The sequence below is a fragment of the Scyliorhinus torazame genome, chromosome 1 (assembly GCF_047496885.1).
Source record: "Scyliorhinus torazame isolate Kashiwa2021f chromosome 1, sScyTor2.1, whole genome shotgun sequence".
Taxonomy (NCBI): Eukaryota; Metazoa; Chordata; class Chondrichthyes; order Carcharhiniformes; family Scyliorhinidae; genus Scyliorhinus; species Scyliorhinus torazame.
In genome coordinates this window covers 336039161-336060271 of record NC_092707.1, presented here as the reverse complement: position 1 = coordinate 336060271, position 21111 = coordinate 336039161, and the positions used below count along the sequence as shown (strand labels likewise).

The following is a 21111-nucleotide window of genomic DNA, read 5'->3' as shown; positions in this document are numbered from 1 at the left end:
GACGTAAACTGCGTACCATTGTCGCTGACAATCTGCTCCAGTGTTCCACAATCTTGCAAATATTTAGTTTAATTTCTTAATGGTCTGCTCAGTCACCGTTGACTTCATTATCGCGATTTCTGGCCATTTTGAGTGCGCAAACAATCACAAAGTCGAGCAGCATAATTGATCTGTATTCTCTTCCATGGCTGAGTCAGCCATTCCCACAAATGTAATGGTTGTAGTGGCGGAGTGTTCCTTAGTTCTGCACAAGGTTGGCATTGCCCAACTCTCTCTTCAATTGGTGCGTCTAACCCTGGCCACCAAAAATAACTGCCTGCCGATTCCTTCATCCTTACCGCACCAGGATTTCTCTCATGCAGTTGGTCAAGGACTCTACTATGCCAGCACAGAAGAATAATCACACGGATTCCCCATAATAGAACTCAATTCTGTACTGTCAACTCAAGTCTTTGTGTGGTGTCGGGATTGAGGTCTGGATTTTTCCTCTGAACGTTTGACAGCGTTCCTTTTTGGACCAAGTCCATCACCTTCCCCATCACTGGATTGGTCCTTTTTTTCCTTTGAATTTGAGATGAAGTCACAGGTACACTATCCACGAGAATGAAAAACAAAGTATTGACAACATTTTCTTCTAGGTCGTGCTTGACTTGTAACAGCAATCGTGGTATTGGCATTGGCATCCTGCTCTGACTTGCAATACTAGATGTCGTAAGAGTGCGCTAACAATATCAATGACCATCTCTATGATATACTATCTGTTAAAGAAGGTAAACCTTTACAGAGCCCGAAGATTGTAATCATGATTCACTGACCCATCAAAAGAGTAAAATGACACCCATATAGGTAGTGGTGACACATTCTTACACTTAAAATGATGCTCAAAGCTTCTTTTTCTAGCTCAGCGTAATTCATTTCTGTGCTATTAAGAGTGCAGGAAGCAAATACTATTGGTCACTTCTTTCCTGAAGGCATAATGTGCAAGACAACCGCACCAATGCCATAGGGTGAGGCATCACAAGCTTATTGCACCTTCAACTTTGGATTATAATGAACCCAAAACTCTGACTTCAGTAAATTTTCTTTCACTTCATTATATGCATTTTCACATTCTTCAGATGAGTGTGTTGCTCGTTGTGTCTTTACTTAATTTGCTCTGTTTCTATAACCTTTGCTCTAGAGTCGCCAGGTATCTTTATGATACCACCACGAGGTTCAAGTTCAAGTGCTGATCAATAACTCAATACACCAGTTAGTAAGTTTCAAATCAAAACACATTTATTATACACAGTCAATCACTACTCATGTATAAAACTCTACTTACTAGACTATCTCTAACACTAAGAGGCCTATACTTAGCTTTGGAACTGGCCCACCAGGTCAGGGGAACAAATGGCCTTTCGTTCGATTCTGAGTCTGCAGGCTTCAAAGCTGGTATAGACTGGTAGCTAGGAATGCCTATCTCGTAGCATGCGTTGACTGGAGACTTACTTGGTTTGTGCAGCTGCTAGGCAGGTCACGGTCAAGAGTTGTTTTGAGCTGCTGAGATGCCATGCCAAGAAGGACAAATTGAACTGGGGACTCTATTTTATAGTCCCCAGGGGCTTCGCGCCCTTTTAGGTAGACCCCGTACCTGGTTCCAAGTGATTGGACTAAGTTCTGATCACTTGGATCGATTTCTCCAATACTGGAGCTGTTCCCTGATCGCTGCGCGGTTCCTAAGTGTCCGTTGGCCTTCCTTTGTCTTGGCTCCTGCTGGCGCCGAGGAGTCTGGCTTAACCTTGTTTATCTTAACTGTTTCAAATTGTTCCCGGGGATCGCTCATCAATATGTAGATGGTTGTTAGTTTCAGTGCTGTCTGGGTTCCTGCAAGTTCTGATATACAGGAAACTTTGCACCGGCTTGTTTTTCCTGCATTTGACTGAATTTCCCTGCATTCTTAGCGGATCTCCATTTTAAAGTCAGGAAGTGGCCAACTCAGGCTACAAGTGCACTGCTTGTTTCACAGTAGCAATGTATATAAAAACTTAAATTCGGCACAAATTTACCATAATGGTTGATCAATCCTAAAACGGCCTGAACTGTGTTACATTTTGAGGGTGTGGTACTTCTAAGATTGCTGACATTTTCTTTCGTTAAACTGCCTTTGTCGATGATATGACCAATGTAATTTATGGATGACTTGAAAAAGTCACATTTTTCCTTCTTAACTCTCAGGTTGTGGTTTTGTAAACGCTTCAGGGTAGCTTCCAAATTCGGCAAGTGTTCTTGTTCACACTAACCAGTGATGAGTATGTCATCTAAATAACATTGCACTCCATTCAATCCACTTTGAATTTGATCCATGGATCTTTGAAAAAGAGCCGGTGCAGATGTTATTCCAAATGGACGTTTGCGAGTCAGATAGCGAAACAGATGTTTGTGAGTCATGATGGTGAGTAGTGGCTGTGATTTGGCAGCCACATTCGTCTGTAGATATGCCTGTGAAAGATCAATTTTACTGAATTTCTGTCCTCCAGAAAGTCCAGAAAACAAGTCTTCAATCAGCGGCAGTGGATAATGATCAGTGCACAAAACTGGGTTGATAATAGTTTTAAAATCTCCACAAATTCTCACTGAGCCATCCCATTTTAATATAGGAATGATTAGTGTGGCACCCAATTACATGTAGCAACAGGTTCTATGACTTCTGTCCTGAATAATCTGCTTAGTTCTTCTTCAACTTTAGGTTTAATGGCATTGTCATGCTATGCAGACACACATAATGATATACAGACAAGCAGCTAATGGACACAGAGAATAGGACATGACCAATAAGCAGGCAGGACACTCAGGGGTGGGATCTGACTATAAAAGACACGAGGCACTCACACTCCGCCTCTTTCCACTGATGAACATCTAGAGAGTCAGTCAAGTGTGTTGTTACAATCTCACACCTCCACCACGTGGCTAAGAGCTAGTCTGGTTCAGTCAGAGTAACCACACTTAAGTTAGCAGAGAGTCGAACTCACAGAGCACTGTGCTATTAGTTCAAGAAACCTGATTGAACTAACTTCAAGGTCTGGAGTATCTTTCTGATCTAAACTGCATCCAATTGCAGCCAGTGTTAGACCAGTGTACCTAACACGACAGGCATATGGTCCGGTTCTAGCTTTGAGACATTTGGGTCTTCTGTCTGCTTTGATTATTAGATTTATTTCAATTCAAGCCATAGAGTTGAGTGAATCTTCAAACACCTTATCATACTTCTTCAGAAGTTCTTGCAAGTTGCTCTTTGAATCCACTAATTAATTAACTGGTCCCCAGTTAAGCCTAATCTTAGTCAACCATCATGTACGAAATAGAGCAGATATGTTTCCACGGACAATGTGACAACTTTGCCGTCTGCTCATTTGCTTCTACTTTCACCATAATGCATCCTTTTAATGGTCCGACCTCTTCACTGTACATCCTTAATAATAATAATTATTATAATCTTTTATTGTCACATGTATGAAGTACTGTGAAAACCCCTAGTCGCTACATTCCGGCACCTGTTCGGGTAAGAATCGTTATTGACGGTTTTAAAAGCAGATACCTCAGCATTTGATGATAAATTGAGTCAGTTATTAGCGATATTGCTGCACCTGTATCCACTTCCATTTTAATTTCATGACCTTCAAGTTTTGGATATGCCCAAAAATGTGTTGAACTCCCCACATTGACAACACACCTAACTTTAGCTTTTGCTGTAGCTCGGTTTCGCAGTCTTATGAGTGATCATGAGCTTCATCCATTAATTTGTAGACATGACTGGATTGCTTACTTGTATTGTTCTTCTTGCACTTTCTTGGTGTAGAAGAGGTTTTCTCAGCCCAACATGCTTTGGATATGTAGCTCTTCTTACCATAGTTCCTGGATGTATTTGGTTTTGATAGTGGGCAGCGCGGTATCACAGTAGTTAGCACTGTTGTTTCACCGCACCAGCTACCCGAGTTCAATTTCCGGCTTGGGTCACTGTCTGTGCAGAGTCTGCACTTTCTCCCCATGTCTGTGTGGCTCAGGTTTCCTCCCACACATCCCAAAAGACGTGCTTATTAGATGAATTGAACATCCTGAATTCTCCCTCAGTGTACCTGAACAGACACCGGAGTGTGGCGACTAGGGGATTTTGACAGTAACTTCATTTCAGTGTTAATGTAAGCCTACTTGTGACACTAATAAAGATTATTATTATTATTTACTCCAGTATTACCCCGCTGAGTGTCTGACTTGTGTACAACGGTGACAGGGTTGTACCTTTGCAGCCTTGTTCATCAAGGGATCCATTTTATGGATCTTTGTTCCAGCCCCTATCTGGCAGCTTCCAGAGTTAAATCACTTACAGTAAGAAGCTTCCTGTTACTGTAACTCACTGTGTAACTCACAAACCATCCTGTCTCAAAGAGTATCATCAAGCTGCCATCAGTAACGGTATAGGAGAGAAATGTCCCTCTAAAATTGTCATTAATTCACTGAAGGACTAGTTTCCTGGTTTTGTTGGGTGTAAAAGATTCTATAGCAGCATAAATGTTTTACGGCCAACTGACCTGGGAAACCTTGTGACCTTTAGGTCCTCCGGAGTCTCATTAACTATTAAAAACAATTGGAATCTTTCTACATATAAATTCCATGTTTCATAATAATCATCAAACCCGCCCATAGGTTGGGTGGCACAGTGGCGCAGTAGTTAGCACTGCTGCCTCACGGCGCTAAGGACCCAGGTTCGATCCCGGCCCTGGGTCACTCTCCGTGTGGAGTTTGCACATTCTCCCTGTGTTTGCGTGGGTCTCACCCCACAACACAAAGATGTGCAGGGTAGGTGGGTTGACCATGCTAAATTTCCCCTTAATTGGAAAAAGAATAATTGGGTACTTTAAATTTATTTTTTAAAAACCTGTCCATGGTGCCTGTTTTTCCCGCCATTTTTGAATCCCGGCTCCTAGGGTCTACACATTCTCCCTTCCGAATGTGTTGGAAAGTATGTCACAAACAATCCCTCGAACAAGCAACTAGAAATCTTCCCTTTTTATGCCGGAGTATTTTGACTTTTCAACCGAGTAGTGGCCCGTGCAGATTCGGCACACTTCAAGTTCCCCACAGCCGGTGTAGAATTGCCATGTGCACAGTCTCTGCAGCCCAGACTCCACTCACTTCAGTGTAAACAATTGCTCCATGACTGTTGGTCTTCTTACTCACAGTTTCTGTTGAACGTTTTTGTTAAACTTCCACATCAACAGCAGTGTTTCGCCCAATGTCTGTGTGGATGTGAGCCCCATCCTTAGAGTCTTCTGTTGGTCACGATACCGTTCCACAAATGGTCACCGAAAAGCTTCTTTCCAGCGATTTTCCTGCCTCAATCCTTATCGCCAGTTTTCTTTCCTGTTATATTTCTTTGCTGCCGCAAAGAGACACGGTATGGAGGTGCCCTCATTCTGGATTCTTGTAAAACAGGATGAGAGGTTTATTAAGGGTGTTGCTCATACAATCAAAATAGTGATCTGCTCAAAGCCCACGTGCAAATACTCTGCTGATGTCACTACACACCAAGTGACGCGAAACATAAGAATATGTTCCCAGATACATACCACTAATACCATGATAAAAGGGCTGTGTAGAGATTTGGGGAGTTTCATACCTTTTTGTGTCCTTCCCAAGAAAGACATTGTAGCTTCTGCAAAAAACTCCACTTTTGATGATTCCGTGTCCGGGTATACTGAGCTATGGAGATACACTTTATGCCTTGAGTTTGATTATACTGAGCTCGTTCTGACTTATAGGGCTCTAATTCATGTATTTGAAATTATTAAGATCATCAATGATTGATACGTTTTGTGCAAGTGACTCAAAGTTGCATTTCTTTCTTACGCTGCACCAAAATTTGGTTGCCGACAGTGACGTGCTTCTTTTTTTTTACAGTACTGTATTCTCAATAAATGCCATCCTATAATTCTCCAAGAGTATTGCTCTATGTAGATCACATCCAAAAAACTAAGTCATCCACAGATGCATTTATTATCCATAACACTTTGAAATACATTATTTCCTTGAGCAGTTTGTGTTAGATTCTCTATTCTATGTCTTTCAGGGTACTTAGAGTTGCATTCAAGTACTTTTTCTGGTGGGATGCAATTTGAGGTTTCGTTTCAACTAAAGACGGGCAAGTTGAATGGTTTCCTTTTCTTCGCTTACAATAAAGAAATGAAGACATATCTTGCTGTAAGTTGTTTCATAGTTTCTCCCTCAATTAATAAGTAAAATCACGTCACAGCTTACAATGAGTTGGAATAAAGTTTTGCAAGAACCATGTGTAACTGTGCATTTCTCACTTTTCATCTCTCTCTGTCTTGGTCTCTCTCTTATATAACATTTATATGAAATTACAATATTACATTGTTATATCTCTGAGTTTGTCACAAAAGAGAAAAGGCATGGAGGTGCCACATTCTTGGACTCTTACAAACACGATGAGTCGAGATGTTGCTCATACAATCATAGATGAAGAACGGCCAAGCCCACGCAAACACTCTGGTGACGGCATTACAGATCACGTGACATTTCACCAGCAGGAATATATTCCCTGATACATTACATACATATTCCTTCATTTACAGGTTCATGTGTAAGTTTACTTGTTTACCATCATGTAACACTTAAAACATCATTGGGCATGCTTTTCTGGGTGTATTTAATAAATGTAGTAGATTCATAGACAGATAAAAAGAAACCCAGTGAAGCACTATTGCTGGAGCAATATTATATTGTCTGTTCAAATTTATGTAAACCCTGGCCTTGAGATGTATTCCGTGGACTACGAGCATGTCAACACTAAATATATTTCTCTGAAATTCCTCTCTTACTTTCAGTAGATGTGTTATCTCATTTGCAATAAATAGGTGAACTCTACTGCTAGCTAGAGTGAGAGGAATTGTAGATAAAAGTGTTAAGTGTACACAGGTGTCCTACAATTCTGAAGACAAGTGTTTGAATTCATTTTGTTCAGCAGAGAAGAGGACTTTTCTATCCAAACGTTTTAATATGATTTTTATTATCTTTTTTATGTTGGCACTAAAAGTGCATATTCTGATGTGCAAAATGCTTTGTTTAGGTTGCACGGATTAATATTTTAGTTGCAGAACATTTCATTAATAGCAGCAGTGACCTGCTTGGAAGGACAGGCCATGGGTAAGAACTGTGAATGATGCAAACTCATATAAAATCATTTTTACTGTTACTGTGATGAGAAAGTGTGAAAGTAACAGCAACAGGCACAAGACTGGTGTAGCAGCTTTCCTGCTAGTACGGTGGCCTCCCTCTCGGGAGTTACTGTCTCTCTTCTCCCCTGCCCGGCCTCTGCGGTTTTCTGCCCGCTCTTCCCCTATCCTACCCTGCACTCCTCTTGCTTGCTCTCCCTTCTCCACTACTCTCGTTCCCTCATGCTGGGACCTGGCCTCCCACCTGAAGCGGTCCCTCGGGCAGTGGTTTGCTCTTTGTTCAGGGTGCATTCACCGTGATGGGGGCGGGGGGGGCATGGCGTTGCCTCACCCCTCCCCCTCCCTCCCGTCAGCGTGTTGTTGCCCCCTGCCAGGGGTCTCTCATTTCTACCCGCGCTGGTGGTTTTCCAGCCGTGTTCCTCTACAAACTTGTTTGCTTCGGCAGGGGCTGTAAAGAAGTATTCTCTTTCTTGGTATGTGACCCAGAGTTTCGCTGGGTACAGCATACCAAAATGCACGTTGCTCTTGTGAAGAGCTGCTTTTGCTCTGTTAAACTTGGCCCGTCTCCTGGCTAGGTCTGCCCCAATGTCCTCGTAAATTTTGCAAAAGTTATTTTTTCATTCCTTTTCCCGCACTCACACAGGTTGAGAGAGAAAGAGAGAGAGAGAGGCTTCTGGTCGGGAGTCCCTCTTTGTTCCTGCCTCGAGGTGGTCGCCGCCGGTGGGGAGGGGGGGTGGGGGGGGGGGTGGGGGGTCGGTCGGTCCCCGCTTCGGTCCCCACTGCTGTCCCCGCTGCTTGGTCCGAGGCCGCCGCTCGTCGCAACCTGCGCTCTCCTGATTGGGGGGGGGTCCGTCGGTCGCTCCTCCGTTCCTTCCTCCCTGCAGGTTCGGCCCCCGCTCGGTCTGTGCCGCCGCTTCGGTCCAGGCCACCGTTTGTCCTGCTCTGCTGCTGTGCGTGGGGGGGGCTTGCCGCCCGATCGCTCTGCTCCCGAAGGCCCAGTTCCCCTGTTCCCGATTTCGTGGGACTTTAATTTTTTTTACCCTCAGACCCCCTGAAAAATCCCCGACTTCGTGGACCTGTGGGAGCCTTTTTGCTGCGCCCGCTCCGCTCACAAACACCACCGGAAGTCATTATTTGCCTTCCTAACTGCTTGCTGCACATGCAGGCTGGCTTTCAATGACATCCAAGTCTCTTTGTACGTCAACATTTCCCAATCTTATCCCCATTTCCATAATATCCTGCCATTTCGTTTTTCCAAGCAAAGTGGATAACTTCACATTTATCCACGTCATAATGCATCTGTCATGTATTTGCCTCCTCACTCAACTTCTCTAAATCACCTTGAAGTCTCTTTACTCCCTCCTCATCACTCACAAGATATAGTTCGAGTACATTAGATGGGTCGTTTTTTGTACAATGTGTGCAGGAGGGTTTCCTGACACAATATGTTGACAGGCCAACAAGAGGCGAGGCCACTTTGGATTTGGTTTTGGGTAATGAACCAGGCCAGGTGTTGGATTTGGAGGTAGGAGAGCACTTTGGGGACAGTGACCACAATTCGGTGACGTTTATGTTAGTGATGGAAAGGGATAAGTATACACCGCAGGGCAAGAGTTATAGCTGGGGGAAGGGCAATTATGATGCCATTAGGCATGACTTGGGGGGGATAGGTTGGATAAGTAGGCTGCAAGTGTTGGGCACACTGGATAAGTGGAGCTTGTTCAAGGAACAGCTACTGCGTGTTCTTGATAAGTACGTACCGGTCAGGCAGGGAGGAAGGCGTCGAGCGAGGGAACCGTGGTTTACCAAAGAAGTGGAATCTCTTGTTAAGAGGAAGAAGGAGGCCTATGTGAAGATGAGGTGTGAAGTTTCAGTTGGGGCGATTGATAGTTACAAGGTAGCGAGGAAGGATCTAAAGAGAGAGCTAAGATGAGCATGGAGGGGACATGAGAAGTATTTGGCAGGTAGGATCAAGGAAAACCCAAAAGCTTTCTATAGGTATGTCAGGAATAAAAGAATGACTAGGGTAAGAGTAGGGCCAGTCAAGGACAGGGATGGGAAGTTGTGTGTGGAGTCTGAAGAGATAGGCGAGATACTAAATGAATATTCTTCGTCAGTATTCACTCAGGAAAAAGATAATGTTGTGGAGGAGAATGCTGAGACCCAGGCTATTAGAATAGATGGCATTGAGGTACGTAGGGAAGAGGTGTTGGCAATTCTGGACAGGCTGAAAATAGATAAGTCCCCGGGGCCTGATGGGATTTATCCTAGGATTCTCTGGGAAGCCAGGGAAGAGATTGCTGGGCCTTTGGCTTTGATTTTTATGTCACCATTGGCTACAGGAATAGTGCCAGAGGACTGGAGGATAGCAAATGTGGTCCCTTTGTTCAAAAAGGGGAGTAGAGACAGCCCCGACAACTATAGACCGGTGAGCCTCACGTCTGTTGTGGGTAAAGTCTTGGAGGGGATTATAAGAGACAAGATTAATAATCATCTAGATAGGAATAATATGATCAGGGATAGTCAGCATGGCTTTGTGAAGGGTAGGTCATGCCTCACAAACCTTATCGAGTTCTTTGAGAAGGTGACTGAACAGGTAGACGAGGGTAGAGCAGTTGATGTGGTGTATATGGATTTCAGTAAAGCGTTTGATAAGCTTCCCCATGGTAGGCTATTGCAGAAAATATGGAGGCTGGGGATTGAGGGTGATTTAGAGATGTAGATCAGAAATTGGCTAGCTGAAAGAAGACAGAGGGTGGTGGTTGATGGGAAGTGTTCAGAATGGAGTTCAGTTGCAAGTGGCGTACCACAAGGATCTGTTCTGGGGCCGTTGCTGTTTGTCATTTTTATCAACGACCTAGAGGAGGGTGCAGAAGGGTGGGTGAGTAAATTTGCAGACGATACTAAAGTCGGTGGTGTTGTCGACAGTGCGGAAGGATGTAGCAGGTTACAGAGGGACATAGATAAGCTGCAGAGCTGGGCTGAGAGGTGGCAAATGGAGTTTAATGTAGAGAGGTGTGAGGTGATTCACTTTGGAAGGAATAATAGGAATACGGAATATTTGGCTAATGGTAAAGTTCTTGGAAGTGTGGATGAGCAGAGGGATCTCGGTGTCCATGTACATAGATCCCTGAAAGTTGCCACCCAGGTTGATAGGGTTGTGAAGAAGGCCTATGGAGTGTTGGCCTTTATTGGTAGAGGGATTGAGTTCCGGAGTCATGAGGTCATGTTGCAGCTGGACAAAACTCTGGTACGGCCACATTTGGAGTATTGTGTACAGTTCTGGTCACCGCATTATAGGAAGGATGTGGAAGCTTTGGAGCGGGTGCAGAGGAGATTTACCAGGATGTTGCCTGGTATGGAGGGAAAATCTTATGAGGAAAGGCTGATGGACTTCAGGTTGTTTTCGTTAGAGAGAAGAAGGTTAAGAGGAGACTTAATAGAGGCATACAAAATGATCAGGGGGTTAGATAGGGTGGACAGTGAGAGCCTTCTCCCTCGGATGGAAATGGCTAGCACGAGGGGACATAGCTTTAAACTGAGGGGTAATAGATATAGGACAGAGGTCAGAGGTAGTTTTTTTATGCAAAGAGTGGTGAGGCCGTGGAATGCCCTACCTGCAACAGTAGTGAACTCGCCAACATTGAGGGCATTTAAAAGTTTATTGGATAAGCATATGGATGATAATGGCATAGTGTAGGTTAGATGGCTTTTGTTTCGGTGCAACATCGTGGGCCGAAGGGCCTGTACTGCGCTGTGTCGTTCTATGTTCTAATTCCCCCTAGCTCAGTGTCTTCAGCAAACTTGGAAATACCTACATTTGATTCCCTCATCCAAATCAATGATATATATTGTGAATAGATGGGGCCTGAGCTGGTACCCCACTAATCACCTTCTTCCGCTCCGAAAAAGACCCATTTATTCCTGCTCTCTGTTTCCTGTTTGCTAACCAATTCACAACCCATACCACTGTTTTCCCCTTAATCCTGCACACTAACCTGGGACTTTATCAAATACTTTCTGCAAATCCAAATACACCACAGTCACTGGTTCTCCCTTAATTATTCTATTTGTTACCTCCTCAGAAAACTCCAGTCGGTTTGTCAAACGTGATTTTTCTTTCATGTCTTATTTCAGAATTTCATATTTACTGATACATAATCTACAGTGTCACTTTTAAATTGTCCAATATCTTCAGTTTTCAGAGATATAATTTGAGGAAACTGAGAACCCCCTTTGCATTAGAATCAAACCCAACCCATTGCCAGTTTGTGGCTCAGCAATGTCCTCAGTTTCAAACTTTTGAAAAGGTTTGTGGTACTTGAGTCCTTCTTTAAAATACTTACTTATAAAGTGAAATAATAGTATATTGGCCTTTTGAGCCCATTACTTTTTGTAATTTTATCACAAAGAATTATTTTACTGATGGTTATCATGTCCACAGGAGGGTCAGTGAACTGTCAGTATTAATCATAGTTAATTTTTATATGCATTTGCTTCATGGGAAAAATGGCCTGTGGCTCCAACTTAATTTCCTTTTGAAGGTAGTATCTGAGTTTTGCATTGCTTCTATAGATATGTCAGGAATAAAAGAATAACTAGGGTAAGAGTAGGGCCAGTCAAGGACAGTAGTGGGTAGTTGTGCTTGGAGTGCGAGGAGATAGGAGAGGTGCTAAATGAATATTTTCTGTCAGTATTCACACAGGAAAAAGACAATGTTGTCGAGGAGAATACTGAGATTCAGGCTACTAAACTAGAAGGGCTTGAGGTTCATAAGGAGGATGTGTTAGCAATTCTGGAAAGTGTGAAAATAGATAAGTCACCTGGGCCAGATGGGATTTATCCTAGGATTCTCTGGGAAGCTAGGGAGGAGATTGCTGAGCCTTTGGCCTTGATCTTTAAGTCATCGTTGTCTACAGGAATAGTGCCAGAAGACTGGAGGATAGCAAATGTTGTCCCCTTGTTCAAGAAGGGGAGTAGAGATAACCCCGGTAACTATAGACCAGTGAACCTTACTTCTGTTGTGGGCAAAATCTTGGAAAGGTTTGTAAGAGATAGGATGATCTGGAAAGGAATAATTTGATTAGAGATAGTCAACACGGTTTTGTGAAGGGTAGGTCGTGCCTCACAAACCTTATAGAGTTCTTTGAGAAGGTGACCAAACAGGTGGATGAGGGTAAAGCAGTTGGTGTGGTGTATATGGATTTCAGTAAAGCATTTAATAAGGTTCCCCATGGTAGGCTACTGCAGAAAATACGGAGGCATGGGATTCAGGGTGATTTAGCAGTTTGGATCAGAAATTGGCTAGCTGGAAGAAGTCAAAGGGTGGTGGTTGATGGGAAATGTTCAGACTGGAGTCCAGTTACTAGTGGTGTACCACAAGGATCTGTTTTGGGGCCACTGCTGTTTGTCATTTTTATAAATGACCTGGAGGAGGGCGTAGAAGGTAGGTGAGTAAATTTGCAGATGACATTAAAGTCGGTGGAGTTGTGGATAGTACGGAAGGATTTTACAAGTTACAGAGGGACATAGATAAGCTGCAGCGCTGGGCTGAGAGGTGGCAAATGGAGTTTAATGCAAAAAAGTGTGAGGTGATTCATTTTGGAAGGAATAACAGGAAGACTGAGTACTGGGCTAATGGTAAGATTCTTGGCAGTGCGGATGAGCAGAGAGATCTCGGTGTCCATGTACATAGATCCCTGAAAGTTGCCACCCAGGTTGAGAGGGTTGTTAAGAAGGCGTACGGTGTGTTAGCTTTTATTGGTAGAGGGATTGAGTTTCGGAGCCATGAGGTCATGTTGCAACTATACAACACTCTGGTGTCGCCGCATTATAGGAAGGATGTGGAAGCATTGGAAAGGGTGCAGAGGAGATTTACCAGAATGTTGCCTGGTATGGAGGGAAGATCTTATGATGAAAGGCTGAGGGACTTGAGGCTGTTTTCGTTAGAGAGAAGAAGGTTAAGAGGTGACTTAACTGAGGCATACAAGATGATTAGAGGATTGGATAGGGTGGACAGTGAGAGCCTTTTTCCTCGGATGGTGATGTCTAGCACGAGGGGACATAGCTTTAAATTGAGGGGACATAGATATAAGACAGATGTCAGAGGTAGGTTCTTTACTCAGAGAGTAGTAAGGGCGTGGAATGCCCTGCCTGCAACAGTAGTGGACTCGCCAACACTAAGGACATTCAAATGGTCATTTGATAGACATATGGACAATAAGGGAATAGTGTAGATGGGCTTTAGAGTGGTTTCACCGGTCGGCGCAACATCGAGGGCCGAAGGGCCTGTGCTGCGCTGTAATGTTCTATGTTCTAGTAATTTTATTTGCCTTTTCTTTTCCGTACCTCTAAATTTGCATAAGCTACTGGGTTGCCCATAGGCTTATATCAGTCTAAAACTGTCAACCAAGGTCCAATTAGATGCTGTGAGATGTAATAAATGATCCCAAAGGTTTCCTAATTGATGTGTTAGATCTGGTATTTTTGCCTCCAAAATTGAAGTGTTAATTCCTACAAAGTACTTTAGCAAAGGCCTCCAAGAGCAGCATAGTTGTAATCAATAGCAGCAACAACTTTCCTTTACATAGGCCATGATTTTCTGGCCCTGTCTTGGTGAGGTGTAGCGAGCCAGCCAAAGGTCCATTGACTTTTAGCAGACCAGAAGATTCCAGTGGTGGGCGGGGTCAGAAATTCTCAGCTATCATGTTTTTAATGCAGGAAAACATTGCAATGTATTTCGCAGGAATGTAACCAGACAAGAATTACACTGAAATAAACCTGAGCCTTTGTCTTGGTCCAAAGTATGAACCTATCTTTCTCCTTTCAGATTCTCACTCATTTTGGCGGCTAGACGGCACAGTGGTTAGCACTGCTGCCTCATAGGGCCAGGGGTCCAGGTTTGATTCCAGCCTTGGATGACTGTCTGTGTGGATCTTGCACATTCTTCCTGTGTCTGCGTGGGTTTCCTCCGGGTGCACCCGTTTCCTCCCGCAGTCCAAAGATGATCAGGTCAGGTGGATTGCCCCTAGGTGTCCAGAGGTTAGGTAGGGTTACAGGGATAGGGCAGGGGCGTGGACCTAGGTTGGGGTGCTCTTTCAGAGGATTGGTCCAGACTCAATGGACCGAATGACCTCCTTCTACACTGTAGGGATTCTATTCTATGATCTGTTGTATATTTCCAGCAATTGCTTCCTTTATTCGAGGCTTCCAGCAGTTGCAAGTTTTCACTTAATTGCTTTTCTAATGTATCACCAAGGAAAATTTTCACTCATAACTTCTGTCTCCTGGCAACATGCCTTTCTAGATTTCACCCTAATAGTTCCTAAAAATTATTTATTTTGTGAGGTGGTGCATATGTATCTTTCAGTTGGTGATAAGCCGTGGGACCAGGACAGTAAAAGGAAAGTGGTTGGCAATATAGACACGAGCTGATGCAGGCTCGAAGCTGGTAGATTAGATTTTCCACACTTTTACATGAGCCAATCAGAACATAAAGCCTTGGAGGCATGCCCAGTGCACAGGAGGGCAATCCAAATTTTGCTGATTTAATCTCATTAAATGCACATTTTCCAACTCAATGTGGAAAGTTGATTCCAACCTGAGCTAATATTAATCTGGTTTTGATTTCAAATTTTGTCAGGCAGCCAGAGCGAGAATGTTGATACAGTTGTGAATTACATCAATTTAATTTGCCTTTTCCCTTTTGACTGAGTGGTATTGCTATCAGCATTAATATATATAATAAATATTTTGTATTGCATTCTACAAATATACACAAGGGATCTTGTCCACATCATAGAAGTTTCATCGAATTTTACAGTGCAGAAGGAGAACAGGTGGAGAACAGGTGGAAACCTGCATCACCTTTCTCCAGGAGGCCCAATGGTATTCCCAAGTAATCAGGCACCGACCTGAGCAGCATCAGACCGCCAGTCGGACTAAGCCCCCAGTAGGGTGGAAACTCCACCTCCAAGTTTTGCTGGCCAATCAGGATGGCCACTAGTGAGTCTACAATGGAGCCTACCATGAGGATTGTCAATGGATCCCTAGAGAGAAGTGAGTGTGGTGGGATGGAGTCCATAGAGACATGAAAATTAGGAACAGGAGTAGATCATTTGGTCCTTCGAGACTGCTCCGCCAATCTGCCCAGGCCCGTCAGAATTATGTACATTTCAATGAGAACCCTTTTCAATTTTCCAATCTCCAGTGAATACGGTCCTAGTCAACCTAATCTCACTTCATGCAGACACCCTGCCATCCCACAAATCAATCTGGTGAACCATCATTGCACTCCCTGTGCAGCAAGTTTATCATTTCTGAGAGAAGGAGACCAAAATAGCACTTAATATTCCAGGTGTGGTCTCACCAAGGCCCTATACTGCTGCAGTAAGGCACATCTGTATCAACAGTTAAGTCCTCTTGCAATGAAGACCAACATACCATTTGCCTTCTTAACTGCTTGCTGTACCTGCATGCTTGCTTTCAGTAACTGGTGTACAAGAACACCCAGGTCCCTTGAACATCAATATTTCCCAATCTATCACCATTTTAAAAATACTCTGCTATTCTGTTTTTCTTACTGAACGGTATAATGTCACATGTATCAACGTTCTACTGTATCTGCCATCTATTTGTCCACTCACCCAACTTGTCTAAATCACCTTGAACCTCTTAACACCTTCCTCACCACTCACATTATCACCAGGCTTCATGTCATCAGCAAACTTGGAAATATTACATTTGATTCCCTCATCCAAACCATTGATGTATATTGTGAATAGCTGGAGCCCAAGCATAAATCCATGTGGGACCCCACTAGTCTGCCGCTGCAAAAAAGACCCATTTGTTCCTACTCCCTGTTTCCTGTATGTTAACCAATTCTCAATCCATGCCAATATATTACTCCCACTCCCATGTGCTTTAATTTTATACACTAACATCTCATGAAGGTCTTTATCAAAATCTTACTGAATATCCAAATGCACCACATCCACTGGTATTCCCTTATCTATTCTGCTATGGTCTTACTGGAATTTTGTTTGGAGGATTGTGAAACATGATTTCCCTTTCATAAATGCGTGTTCACTTTGTCTATTTGCGTTGATATTTTCTAAATGTCCTGCTATCACTTCCTTCACAATAGACTAGCATTTTCTACTACTGCTGTTGGGCCAACTGATCTATAATTCCCTGTTTCTCCCTCCCTCCTTAGCTAATTAATGGGATTACATGTGCCCCCCTCCAATCGGCTGGGAGTGTTCCAGAATCTACATAATTTTAGAAGATGACAACCAATGCCTCCACTATTTCCATGGCCACCTCCTTTAATACCCTCTGACGTAGATTATCAGACCTTAGGGATTTATTGACTTTCAGCCCTATTAATTTCTCCAGCACTTTTTTTTAGTAATGCTAATTTCCTTCAATTCCTCCTTCTCAATAGACTTTTGGTTCCCTCGTATTTCTGGGATGTTATTTGTGTCTTCCTCCGTGAAGACAAAACTAAAGTATTGTTTAATTGTGCTACCATTTGTTTATTCTCAACTATCAATTCTCCTGTTTTTGACTGTAAGCGACCTACATTTGTCTTCACTAATCTTTTTCTTTTTGCGTACTTATTGAATCATTTGCAATCCACTTTTATGTCACTTTCATGCTTGCTCTTCTACTTTATTTTTCCCCTCTTAATCAATCTCTTGGTCCTCATTTGCTGAATTCTAAACTGCTTCCAATCCTCAGGCTTGGTACTTTTTTCTATCAACATCATATGATTCTTCTTTGGATCTAATACTATTCTTAATGTATTTTGTTAGCCATGGTTGTGTCGCTTTTCTTGTTATATTTTTGTGCCACAAGAAATGTATAGCTATTGAAATGCATAAATTATTTCCTTAAGTATTAGCCATTGTCTGTCATGCCTTTTAATGAGGCTCCCTCAACTATTTTAACCAATCCACACCTCACACCTTCAGTCTCCTTTGTTTAGATTGCGGACCCTAGCTTCGGATGGGACCTCTTCGCTTTCCACCATGATTATGAAGTCTATAATGTTCTGGTCACTATTGCCTGAAGGGCTCCATACAATATGATTATTAATTAACCCCTTCTCATTCCACAATACCTAATCTAATACAGCGTGTCCCCTAGTTGGTTCCTCGATGTACTGGTCTAAAAACATTCTCGTACACACTCTAGGAATTCATCCCCCACAATATTATTGCTAATTTGGTTTGCACAATCTATATGTAGATTAAAGTCACCCATAATTAATGTAGCACCCTTGTTACATGCATCTCTAATTTCCTGATAATGCCATCCCCTACCTTACCACTCCTGTTTGGAGACCTATAGACAAATCCTACGAATATTTCCTGTCAATTGTTGCTTTTTAGCCCCACCCAGACTGATTCTACATCTAGATTTTCTGAGCCAATGTCCTATCTCTCTATTGCACTGTCTACACCCCTAACTAACAATACCAGCCCAACTCCTTTTTCTTTTTGCCTGTCCTTCCTAAATATAGAATACCCTTGGATATTCAGTTCCTAGCTTTGGTCACCATGGAGCGATGTCTTCGTAATTGCAATCATATTGTGCTCGTCTATATTTATTTGCATTGTTAATTTGTATACCTCATGCAAATGCTATGTGCATTTGATTACAGTGCCTTTAAATTTGTCTTTTTAACATTTTTACATATTTTTTGTATTATGGCCTTATTTGCTACGTGGCCTTGTTTCTTCTGCCTTCTACTTTTGCTTTCTATTATTCCGTATTTCATTTCTATCTTTGTTTCCTGCTCTTGGGTCTTCCCAATAGGTTCCCAAACACTTGCCACTCTACTAGAAAACCCTCCCCTAAGAATATTAGCAAATATTCCTGGTCCTGCTGGGGTGCACCTGCCCATCTTCCCCAGGATTGGTCCCAATGCCCCAGATATCTTTAACCCTCCCTCTTACACCAACTCTCCAGCCACGCATTCATTTAATCTATTCTCCTAGTCGTGATCTCGGACACTGGGAGCAATCCTGAGAATATTATCTGGGAGGTCCTGCTTTTTAATTTATTTCCTAGCTCCCTATATTCTGCTTTCAGGATCTCTGCTCTCTTCTTACCTATGTCATTGATAGTGATATGGATAAAGACCTCTGGCTGTTCACCTTCCCCCTTTCAGAATACCCTGCAGCCGCTCAGTGAGACCCTTGACCCTGGCACCAAGGAGGCAACATGCCATCCTAATGAATCACATACAATAGTGCATCATGGTAGCACAGTGGTTAGCACAGTTGCTTCACAGCTCCAGGGTCCCAAGTTCGATTCCCTGGTTTGGGTCACTGACTGTGTGGAGTCTGCACATTCTCCCCATGTCTGCGTAGGTTTCCTCCCACAGTCCAAAGATGTGCAGGTTAGGTGGATTGGCTATGCTAAATTGTACTTAGTGTCCCAAAAATGTTAGATGGGATTATGGGGATAAGGTGGAGGTGTGGGGAGAGGGTGGAGGCGTGAGCTTGGGTAAGGTGCTCTTTCCAAGGGCCAGTGCAGACTCGATGGGCCGAATGGCCTCCTTCTGCACTGTAAATTCTCTGATTCATCCCCTGTCACTATTGGTCTCCCATTCTTCTTTTTACCCTCTTTCCACCCCTCCTTCTGCAAGTAAGCCACTCGTGGTGCCATGAGTCTTGCTGCATTCCCCTGAGAAACTGTCTACCCTAGTAGTATCCAAAATGGAAAATCTGTGAGAGAAGGAGAGGGACTCTGGGGACTTCTGCATTATCTGCCCAGTGCTCTTACTCTGTCTGATAGTCACCCATTCCCTTTATGCCTGCACACTCTTTACCTGCTGTGTGATCACCTCACAGTATGTGCTATCCACAAAGATCACATCCTTGCGGATGTTCCACAGGGACTGAGACCAAGGAAACTGTAGGTGCGGAGTGGGACGCATTGACGTTGCTGTTGAGACACCGGAGAATTGCGATTTGGTGCGAACCCGGCGTCCGCTGCGCTTTCGGCGTCAAAACGGATTCTCCGCCTAATCACCTTTCCCAATTTTGCCATCAGCTGATGGATAATTCCACCGTATGCCTTTTAACCATCACTAGAATATCAATAATCAGTGCTGACAATTGTCACAAATTGTGTGGCTGAAAGGTAGAGCAAGTAGATATCTCCCATGATGTGATAGCATGGGGCCCAGATGATTTTAATGTATAGGCTTCAGTTCAATATGATTAACAGACTGACACTTGGTTGGATTAGGAAATGGGTGGTGCACCCAATTCACCTGCACAATTTCTGGTGGACCACCCAACCCCGATTTAAAGTCAAAATGCACCTTTTAAAACAAGATTGCATCTCAATACTGTGCATACAGTTCTGCTGTAACATTTTTGTCAGAGCTGTATTAGGTTTTCTGATACTTCCATGGAGATCTTAATGTAGAGGGTCAGGACAAGAGGAATTGCCCAGGACCTATGGAAATATTGCCCAGAATCACTATTCACAAACTATTATTCAGTGACTTGCTCCACAAGTTGGCGCAAGTGACAAACCTCAGTTTATGGAGAGGCAGTGGCATTATGGGTGCAGAAAATATTTCCCCCTCTCAATACAATGGTGGGCAGCATGTCTACTGCTTTTCCATCCTGTCAACAAGTGCCATCATTGTGCTGGAAGGTTAATTGGGCCAGGCGCCCTAGCAGCATCTGAAATGTGGTAATTTGCAACCAGGTTTTTGCAATCTTCAGCTCATGGGCAGCAAGTATTTTGAGGGTTCCCACATGATTGGCTGTACCCTTCAACCAGCTTTGCTGGAGGCACCTGGGAGGCACCTCATAGGAATAGTAGAATTAAGGACATTTCTTGTAAGACAGTCAGCCCAGATGCACATTTGGATGAAAAATATAACACAATTATTATGTCAGAGATTAAATTTATCCTCTTTATCAGGATTGATTCTTTGGTGTGACATGTGATGATCTTGGTTTCAATGTTTAATGCAGTTTTGAGAGTGTGCAGCATAAGATATGTCACCATTATGCAGGAAAATATTTCTGGGGCAAATTGTAGGAAGCTCCCAAACATGTTGATCCCTTGTTTCTGTAATGCTGTCGTAGACTCAATAATCATTGTTTCCTGATTTTGATTATACCAGTGTTGCTTAGTCATTATAGCATTTCAGGAAGTGATATGAGCCATATGTTTAGAGGGTACATCTTGTCGCCCAGGAGCTATCCTGTCTCATTTCTGGTCGGGTTAAAAACTGGAGGATGATAGACTGTCAGAGTATAAATATATTGTGATACCCCTGGGTACCTTCCACAAACTTGCATAACCCTCTTTCTGTGATTGAATACTACCTGGGCATTTCTAATTGATGCTGTTTGGTGTTCTGTTGTCCTAATGGCAAGCTTTAAAAAAGTTAATTTACAAGATATTGGCGTCACTGGCTAGGCCAGCATTTATTGCCCATCCCCAGCTGCCATGGAGGAGGTGGTGGTGAGCTGCCTTCTTGAACCGCTGCAGTCCGAGGTACACCCACAGTGCTGTGAATGCATGTTTGCAATCTGACATGCTGAGGATGTAAAGAAATCCTGAAAATGGTGTGGATCCCCAAGGTCTCTTGTATTGACTCTTAAGGAGAATAGAGAAGGTGATGTACTAGTTAGCTCTGGCCAACAGCGCCTTGGTGACCTTCTTACTGCAACTATGTGCTGCAGGTTGGACGATGTAGATGTTTCCTGTCACAGATTGGAAAGAACCAATGGCAGAGAAGTTAAGGACTGTGATAGTTAATTGCACCTCCTGACCTCCAGTCCAGCTGACAGCAGGTTCTATTGACATGTTTGCAACAAACTGTTTGGAGAATTGTAACCTC

The 21111-nt window shown here is 43.3% G+C and overlaps 1 protein-coding gene across 1 annotated transcript in view; it reads left to right on the top strand.

Moving 5' to 3' along the window:
* Positions 1–21111, top strand: part of ush2a (Usher syndrome 2A (autosomal recessive, mild)) — a 1730413-nt gene that overhangs the window by 657052 nt on the left and 1052250 nt on the right. Inside the window, exon 26 of the mRNA XM_072506478.1 lies at positions 6107–6237. Within this exon, the coding sequence (XP_072362579.1) occupies positions 6107–6237 (131 nt within the window). The remainder of the gene's footprint in view (positions 1–6106; positions 6238–21111) is intronic.